The 9,186-nt window shown below is 39.7% G+C and overlaps 1 protein-coding gene across 1 annotated transcript; it reads right to left on the minus strand.

Annotated features, from left to right (window-relative positions):
• Nucleotides 1–942: 942 nt before the first annotated feature.
• Nucleotides 943–7,834, minus strand: LOC136221845 (subtilisin-like protease SBT1.4). The gene is made up of 2 exons (XM_066009298.1): nt 6,533–7,834; nt 943–1,997 (listed from the first exon to the last, which is right to left on the minus strand). The coding sequence occupies exons 1-2, from the start codon at nt 7,800–7,802 to the stop codon at nt 943–945; spliced, it is 2,325 nt and encodes a 774-aa protein (XP_065865370.1). The 5' UTR covers nt 7,803–7,834.
• Between the last annotated feature and the right edge of the window lie 1,352 nt (nt 7,835–9,186).

Genomic DNA, 9,186 nt, shown 5'->3' on the forward strand with positions numbered 1-9,186 from the left:
ATAGTTTATACCAGAGTTAAGATTCTAGCACAAAAATTGTTGTTTTTTATATATGGACCTTGAACCATTTTAACCAAAAGCTTGAGCCCCATAGGTTTTTATATTAATCTCTTGGCACCCATCACACATGAATGCCTACTAAGCTTGAAGCATGTATAACACAGGCCCATCGTACCATGTTTGGAAATTCTATCCCTACAGATAGTTTTCAGGTATTTTCATGTAGCTAATTTTCTTTCCTAATAAGTAACTGTGCATGAAGTAGGAGTATGCTTTTGACCTACTGCTCTTTTCTTTGTATGTTTGTTATTTGTTGCTTATCCAATTGTCGTAGCCTTCACTTTATATTAATAACTGCATCATTTGCAACTTCAACATGTTCATTTATTCCTTTTATAAAGAGTGAGAGAGTTCCCTTCAATCCAAAATTGCTTTTATCAATACATTTTATAGAAAGAGGGACAAAAATCTCCTTTAACATTAGTAGGTGATTCTTTAGGAGTACCTCACACGGCCATTTATTACCAAAACGTCTGTAGGAAATATCTCCTACAACAATGTGTAGGTGACTTTATGTAGGAGAGTTCTCTTACAAAACGTAAAATCTGTAGAGATTATCACCTACGATACGTTCTACTACAGATTTTAGTCTGTAGGAGATCCGTACTGACCGCCATCTCTACGGAATGTCATCATTCTGCTACGTAATTTTTCGTAGTAGATTAGTGTTTTTTTTTATAGTGAGTCTAGATGTTTCAGTGTTTAACAAACCTTACAACTAATAATTTTCAGCTAGAGTTAAAATTAAAGCAACCAAATTTAGTATCAAAATTAAAACCAAATTGACAAGTTATTTTGAGTACAAAGACAAATGTCTTACTTATTATTAATGATAATATAGATAGATTTACATGCAAACAAAGGTTTTATCAAGCAAAGGACTCATATGGAAGCCACAGACACTCCTTGTTTCCATGTAACAGCTATGGGACTCTTAACAGTATGAGTTCCATGACTCCACTCGATTGATCCGAAACTTTCTAGGCTATTACTCGATGAACCCGAGCTAAAAGTAGCACTTGAGAACATAATCGCGTATGATAAACTTTGATTCTCTTCACTGAATTCGAGAGTAGTTGGAAAGACTTTGACATATACATTTGCAGGAGCATTTATCTTCACATCATAAACTGCACCATTAGGACTTCCAACATTCTTCACAGTTCTCTGATATGCAACAGATGAAGTGTTAGCATCAAACACAACAGCAAATGATGGCAAGTTTAGATTCCCTGGGTTGCCCATGTTATTTTCACATATATCTTCAGGTGGCGTCTCAGAAATAAATAGACCAATTTGGTTCCTGGTGTAACCAATTGCACAAAGAAACGAGACGTAATCGTCAGTGTTGATGTCATAGACTAGTCCGGGGTCAAGAGCAGCATTAGGATCAACATGTTCAGCTCCACGAACAAAGGGGGTTGATTCTTTTCCGCTAGCCAAATCACCAATTGTTTGTCCGGAATTATCGAAATTGTAAGCAGTAGTCATTAGAGCAGATTTTATAGCTGCAGGTGACCAACTCGGATAAGCTTTCCGTAGCAAAGCTGCAATTCCACTCACATGAGGACAAGCCATTGATGTACCTGAAACTACCCAAAACTCAACTCTTCTATCATCATTGTCCAAATTTGTTGGAGCAGCAGCTCCAGTCCAGCCAGCGAGGATACTAACACCAGGGGCTATAACATCTGGCTTTAGGATTTCGGGTGTGATGTAGTTTGGACCGCGACTTGAAAAGGATGCAACTTTAGGAGATGGTGGTGAATCCCCAATTACTGTTCCGCGAAATACAATTTTTGCTGTAGGAGATTCGCTCCATTTGCTGTAGTATATAATATGATTTCCATCAGTTAATCCAACATTGGTAGCCGGTGTAAGATAACCATCAAGCCGAGGTTCATCTCTTGCCAAACGAATTATCATTCCAACCCCACCTATAAGAGAATGAGCAGAAGGTAATATTTCTCATTGAAGAAGACGTGTATATATACAGGACTACAAGCTGCTATTTGAATCTAGGTTACAGAAACAATTTGTTATAACAGAAGATAGGAAGCTATAAAATAGGGATTGAGTATATCTACAGCTAGTATATTGTTGTTGAGATAGCAAGACTTAGTCAATCCTTATCACGCCCCCTCAAAATGGTCGGCCGCGAGGAGAGACCGATTTTGCGAACTAAGGAGGTGAATGTAGCTCGGGGTAGAGGCTTTGTTAAGGCATCGGCGAGTTGATCATTTGTGGAAATGTAAGTTACTCGCAGCAGTCCCTGTTGAACATTTTCACGCACAAAATGATAGTCTAAACCCAGGTTTTTCATTTTGGAGTGAAAAACCGGGTTAGCACTGACATATGTTGCTCCGGCGTTATCACAGTAAATTACCGGAGCCATGGTGAGGTTACAGCCCAGTTCTTCAAAAACATTACGAACCCAGAGTAACTCAGCTGTTGTATTAGCTACAGCCCTATACTCAGCCTCAGTTGACGATCGAGCGTGAGTGCATTGTTTCTTGGATGTCCATGAAATGGGATTTCTGCCTAAGTATACAATGTAAGCAGTCGTAGAAATATAGTAGTCTTTATCTCTAGCCCAGTCTGAATCTGAATAAGCATGAAGTGTGAGTGGGGAATCTTTGTGAATAATAAATCCCATATGAGTTGTGCCACTGAGATAACGAAGTAAACGACGAAGAGCCTGCATATGTTCAACTGTAGGACGTTGCATATATTGAGCAAGTTTATTTACAGCAAAAGCAACATCCGGGCGAGTTAATCTCAAGTATTGTAGACTGCCGATGAGTTGCCGATAGGAAGTAGGATCAGAGAGCAACTTCCCATGAATTGTGAGAGGAGGGTCAACTGCGAGAGGTGTGGCAGTGGGTTTTGAGTCCTCCATATTAGCTTTGCACAGAATATCCTGTATATATTTCTTTTGACTTAAAAATAAGCCATTAGGATGTGGCAGTACCTCAACGCCCAAGAAGTAGGATAATTCACCTAAATCCTTGAGAGAAAAACGAGATGCTAATTTCGAAACAAAATCATCAAGAAGCTTCGGGACATTACTCGTAACAATAATATCATCTACATAAACTAAGAGATAAATTACTGCACCATTTTGAGAAGAAAAGGTAAAGAGAGACGAATCTGAAACTGCATTTTTGAATCCCAAACCAACCAAATATTGACACAGTTCATTGTACCAGGCTCTCAGAGCTTGTTTGAGCCCATACAAAGCTTTATTTAGCTTGCAAACATAATCTGGAAAGTTTGGATCGACATAGCCTGGTGGTTGAATCGTGTAAACCTCATCAGTAAGTGTCCCCTGCAAGAATGTGTTATTAATATCAAGTTGACGCAAGGACCAACTCTGACTAACTGCAAGTGATAACACAAGTCTGACTGTTGCCGGTTTGACCATCGGACTAAACGTCTCGTTATAATCAATTCCTGGCCTTTGATTAAAACCCCTGGCAACAAGACGGGCCTTATATTGGATTATGTTACCATCTTTATCTCTCTTGATTCGGAAAACCCACCTGCAATCAACAACATTTTGTAAATTTGATGATGGAACAAGATTCCATGTTTTGTTCCGAGTTAGAGCTGAGATTTCAACATCCATTGCCTTTCTCCAAACCGGACTTTTGAGTGCTTGTGTGATGGACTTAGGAATTGTTTCTTGCTGTCCGACTGAAGCACTTAAATTAAGTTTGTCAATTGGTTTTCGGATGCCACTTACAAGACGGGTGATATGGCGTGGTGGAGGTGGAGGGGGAGGTGGAGGGGGAGGGGAAGAGGAAGATGCAGTAATATGGTGAGAGGTGGAAGAAGGGGTTGGACTCGGAGTGGGTGATACAGGAGATGTAGGAGAAATATGAGAGGATGATGATGGAGGGTGTTGTGGCGGAAGATGTGGAGGGATAATATACAGAGATAAAGGACACCATTCCTCAATTAAATCAGAGGTAGAAACTGAGGCATTTGAAATGTCAGAGAAAGGAAATTGATGCTCAACAAAATGAACATGCCGAGAGCAAAATATTTTGTGAGTTTTTAAATCAAGACAGTAATACGCACTTTGGGTGGAAGAATAGCCTACGAAAACACATGGTTGAGATTTGGGGTCAAGTTTATGGGCTGTATAGGGCTTTAACCAGGGGTAGCATAAGCAACCGAAACTTCTTAGCTTGGTGTAGTTTGGTTCTTTCCCAAACAACTTGAGATATGGTGAAGCATTTTTCAGAGTTGGAGTAGGTAAACGATTAATAAGATAGGCTGCCGTAACACAAGCATTTGACCAGAAATCAAGAGGCATTTTGGCATGAGTGAGAAGGGATAATGCAGTTTCCACTATGTGTCTATGACGTCGTTCACTGAACCCATTATGGTGAGGAGTATGTGGAGGAGTAATTAGGCGAGAAATTCCATCAATGGAAAGATAATCTTTTAGAGCATCATATTCACCTCCATTATCAGAGTAAAGTGTAATTAACGGAAGTTGGAAATATTTTTCAACAAGTGCCTTAAATCGAATAAATACATTTTTGGTGTCGGACTTTAATTTGAGAGGATATAACCAAATGTATTTAGAATAATGATCAATAAAAATGACATAGTATTTAAAGCCATCATGAGAATATAAAGGAGCAGTCCATAAATCAGTATAGATGTACTGTAAAGGAGCAGTAGAAGAAATATAGGAGGTGGAAAAGGGAAGTCGGTGACTTTTATTGCAAGCACACGAATTACAATCTAAGGTGGAAATACTAGAAACATTAATATCAAGCTTTGAAACAAGATGCCTAAAAGATTTTTGAGAATGATGTCCGAATCGATGATGCCAATCGAGAGACTCTAGTTTTATGCTTGTGAAAACTTTTGGAGGGACGGATTGAATTTCGTATACTCCTGATTTAACCGGACCCCGAAAAAGAGAAGCCCCCGATTTGAGATCCTTCACAACAAAAGAAGAGGGTAAGAACTCTATGAATGCATTATTATCAAGACAGAGTTGGGAGATAGAGATGACATTACGGGACATAGAAGGTACATAAAGAACGTTGTTTAATTTAATGGTATAGGATAAATAAGAAATAGAAAGAGAACCAATATGAGAGATTTTAAGACCTGTACCATCACCAATGATTAGTTCTTCAGTACCATCATATGGAGTGTGCAGAGACAGGTTTTCGAGATCATTGGTTACGTGATGCGAAGCACCACTATCAAGTAGCCAGTTTGAAGAGGAAGCCGAAGCTATATTTGCCATGTGGGCCTGTGGTTTGTTGGGTCGAATGTGAGTAAGGGAGGATGGTGGTGGTGATGTTAAAGGAGGAGGAGAGGCATTTGGAAATTTTTTAGTGAATAATGGACATCGAGCTACAACATGTCCTCTTTCCCTGCACCATTGACATTTGCCAAGAAAAGGACGAAATTGTTGGGTATGGGTGGGAGGTGAAGGGAGGATACCTTGGTTGTTATTTTGAGGGAAGGTATTTGAGGGGCGTGGCTTGTTCCGGGTGTAGGCAGCAAAGGCAGTGACTGGAAGAGAAGTATCAACATGAGTTTGTTGAATTGAGAGTTCTTTATTGATTAACTTTTCATGAAGTTCCTCGAAGGAGATAGGGGTGTCTCTCCCATTCACAGATTCAATGACTGAATTATATGACTCATCAAGGCCGAGGAGGACTCGATGAATTAAGTCTTCATGCTCCACCGTTTTTCCTAGAGCAGCAAGATGATCGGCCAAGGCTTTGATGGTTTGCATGAATTCGGTAACACTGCGGTTACCTTTTGTGGTGCGAGCTAATTGATCCTTCAATTGCTTTATATGACCGCGACTAGGAAGAGCAAATGTGTTAGCGAGCAGATCCCATAGGGTCTTGGAGGTACGATCTTGAGAGACAAGAGGGACAAGATTAGGGGTGAGTGTACCAATGAGAGCACCAAATAGAAGACGATCCTGACAAATCCAATTCAAATTGGCAGGATTGGGGTTGGTAACTTGTGCAGTTGTGATAGTTGATGGAGGGAAGGGAAGAGATCCATCAACGTAGTGAAATAGGTCATGGCCGATAAGGATAGCCTCAATTTGTAGTTTCCAGGAAAGATAATTGGTGGGGGTGAGTTTAATTGTGTTTTGAACATTAAGAAAGATGAAGGGTTTTGAAGGATTATTGGCATTAGGGATTTGGGTGGAGTTTTCTCCGGCCATGGCAATAGACGAGAGGAAGGGGGGGTGTTTTAGGTTGAGGGGAGGATCAGAAATCTGATACCATATAAGAGAATGAGCAGAAGGTAATATTTCTCATTGAAGAAGACGTGTATATATACAGGACTACAAGCTGCTATTTGAATCTAGGTTACAGAAACAATTTGTTATAACAGAAGATAGGAAGCTATAAAATAGGGATTGAGTATATCTACAGCTAGTATATTGTTGTTGAGATAGCAAGACTTAGTCAACCTGCGCGTTTCACTTCATTACCTTTCTCTAATCTGCTAGTTCTTCCGTTGTCACAAATCACAATTTTCCCTTGAACTTTTGATGAATCCAAACTCCCATCAGAACAGAAGCGATCTCCAGCAACATCACCGTACACTAATGGAAACATTTCATCCGCTAAAGGCTCACCCGTGTAGAGTGAAAACCCGCTATAAGTTTTCCCATTGCCAAGCACAACATCAGCTCGAAACTCCCTGTCAACGGTGGAAGCACCAATGGTAAGAATCCAAGGGGCAACGTTAACAGCAGTATTTGGATTTGGACCTGTATTCCCAGCAGAGCAAGACACAACAACACCACGACTAGTGGCTGCAAAAGCTCCAACCGCTGTGGTATCTAAATAATATGGACTAGCTAATGATGAGGGACCAACAGATTTGGAGATCACATGGACACCATCTTCAATAGCTTGAGCAATGGCTGCAAGAATATCAGCACCGTAGCAACCAGTTTCAGGCCAACAAATCTTATAAGCAGCGATCCGTGCCTTTGGGGCCATACCAAGAGCTGTACCCCGAGCATATTGGTAAAAGCTCGCATATTTAACCAATGATCCACCAGCAGTAGTTGATGTATGCGTTCCATGCCCTTGTGTGTCTCTAGGAGAAGCTTTATTTGCTGATCCAAAAATGGCTTTCCCGCGATTCGCAAAAGCACTCTTATAGTACGCTCTAGCACCTATTAGTTTCTTGTTGCAAGAAGAAGCAGGAAAATCATCTGATGTTTCACATATACCTTTCCAATTTGTAGGTACATCGAACAGACCAGAGTCTGAATAACTCGGGTGTTCAGGCCATACTCCGGTGTCGAGGACACCAATGACCATGTCCTCACCAAAACTAGCTTTAGGCATAAGCCCAGAGCTAGGAGAAAACCCTAAAAAGTGAGGGGTGTGAGTGGTGTGGAGCTCATAAATCTGGTCTGGAAGGACGGAGATTATGCCCGAAACACGACTTAGTGCTGCAGCTTGATGGGAAGTAAGGTGAGCGGCGAAACCACTAATGGTTGGAGCATAAGTATAAAGGACCTTGGCTTGGTGATGAGAGGATGGAAGCGAATTAACGATTGACACGAACCAATCATGGTGTGAGGAGAATAGGGTAGGCTTATGTGACTTGGAAACGAAGACAACGAAGGTTTGAGGGTGGTGAGAAGATGCGGAAGAGAAGGATAAGGAGATTAAAGAAAGAAAAAAGAGAAGGATTGAGATAGAGAAAATGGAAGTAGCCATGTTTGTAATTGTAGTTCTTATAAGGCTTGGGATATCCCAAAGCATCAGGATTGAGTATTTATAAGTTGAAATAGAGTAAAAATGAATGAAAATTTTACAATACTTGTGGTCCACGTTATCGTCTAGTGTGGTTCCTAGTTAGTTACAAAAGACTCAATAATGAACTTTAATTTAAGAAAACTTATGATCCATCAATCATATGCTGTATAAAATATATCGGATTATATCATGGGTAATAAGTAATACCATGTTAATTACTTCCATTAGTAACAATAATTTATATATCACTATATTAGCTTGTGAAAAAACTAGTTGTGTTATGTCATATCATCAGTGACTATTATTGATAAAATAAAAAATATACATACTTTAATTATTAACTTTTCTAGGTGCAAACTTTCTAGTACAGGATGACAACAAATTTTTCATTTTTCAAATTATTGTTGTTTAATCAGTAAATTGCATTTCTTTAAAAAAAATCAATAAATTGCATTTATTAATTGTTTACTATTTATGATACGGATCGGTATCGAACGAGTTGATTTTAATCTTAAATCAATAAAGAGGGTTCTTCTCTATCTAAATTAGAATGCGTTAATTCCGGGTTTCACGGACTAAATCCGTAGGAAATGGAAATTCCCTATTGTTGAAGGTAAGAAAACCTTAACAAGCTTCAAACAAGAAGACTATATTTTTAATTCATTAAAGAAAGAGATGAATTTATAACATCTCAAAACCTAATTGACAAATTACATAAAAGAGTTGATGCGGACATCCTAACTGGGATCACTGATCATACGCGCTCTGGCGGATCCCCAGACATCAGACCCACGGAGGTTATACCTAGGAGGGCGGATACCCAAGACAAGCAAGCAGGGCGAATCTAGGAGTACGTAAGGAGGCGCATCAACATCTACCCTGGGCGGATCTCCATGCTCATTGGCGGATCTCTAGGTTTACTTCCTCCCGAAGTATTTCACCAACAACCCAGACAATCCGTACATGTACCAGTGTACTGATTGTCGGGGCGTATCACCTATTTTACCCTTTTATAGATAGCTTTATTGTAACCCTAGTAGGGGTAATCTTTGTCTTTTTGTCATTATTAAAGGGGAGTATTTAAACCCTCATTTTGTAAGAATGACGACAACTTTTATCAATCAAACATTATTCTCTTTGAGAACCTAAGGTTTTTACCTTGTTATTGGGATTCACTCCTTCTAGTTTAGCTAGAGAAGAACATCTTTGTTGGTTTACGATTAAAACCTTCACTTATCGCTTTCAATCTGTATCAGTTGGTATCAGAGCCAATCGTTTCCTGACTCGAAACTTCTTTTGGCAATGGTTCAACCCCGACAACCGCAAGATTCCATGGAAACCAGTG

Source organism: Euphorbia lathyris, chromosome 3 (genome assembly GCF_963576675.1).
Source record: "Euphorbia lathyris chromosome 3, ddEupLath1.1, whole genome shotgun sequence".
NCBI classification, from domain to species: domain Eukaryota; kingdom Viridiplantae; phylum Streptophyta; class Magnoliopsida; order Malpighiales; family Euphorbiaceae; genus Euphorbia; species Euphorbia lathyris.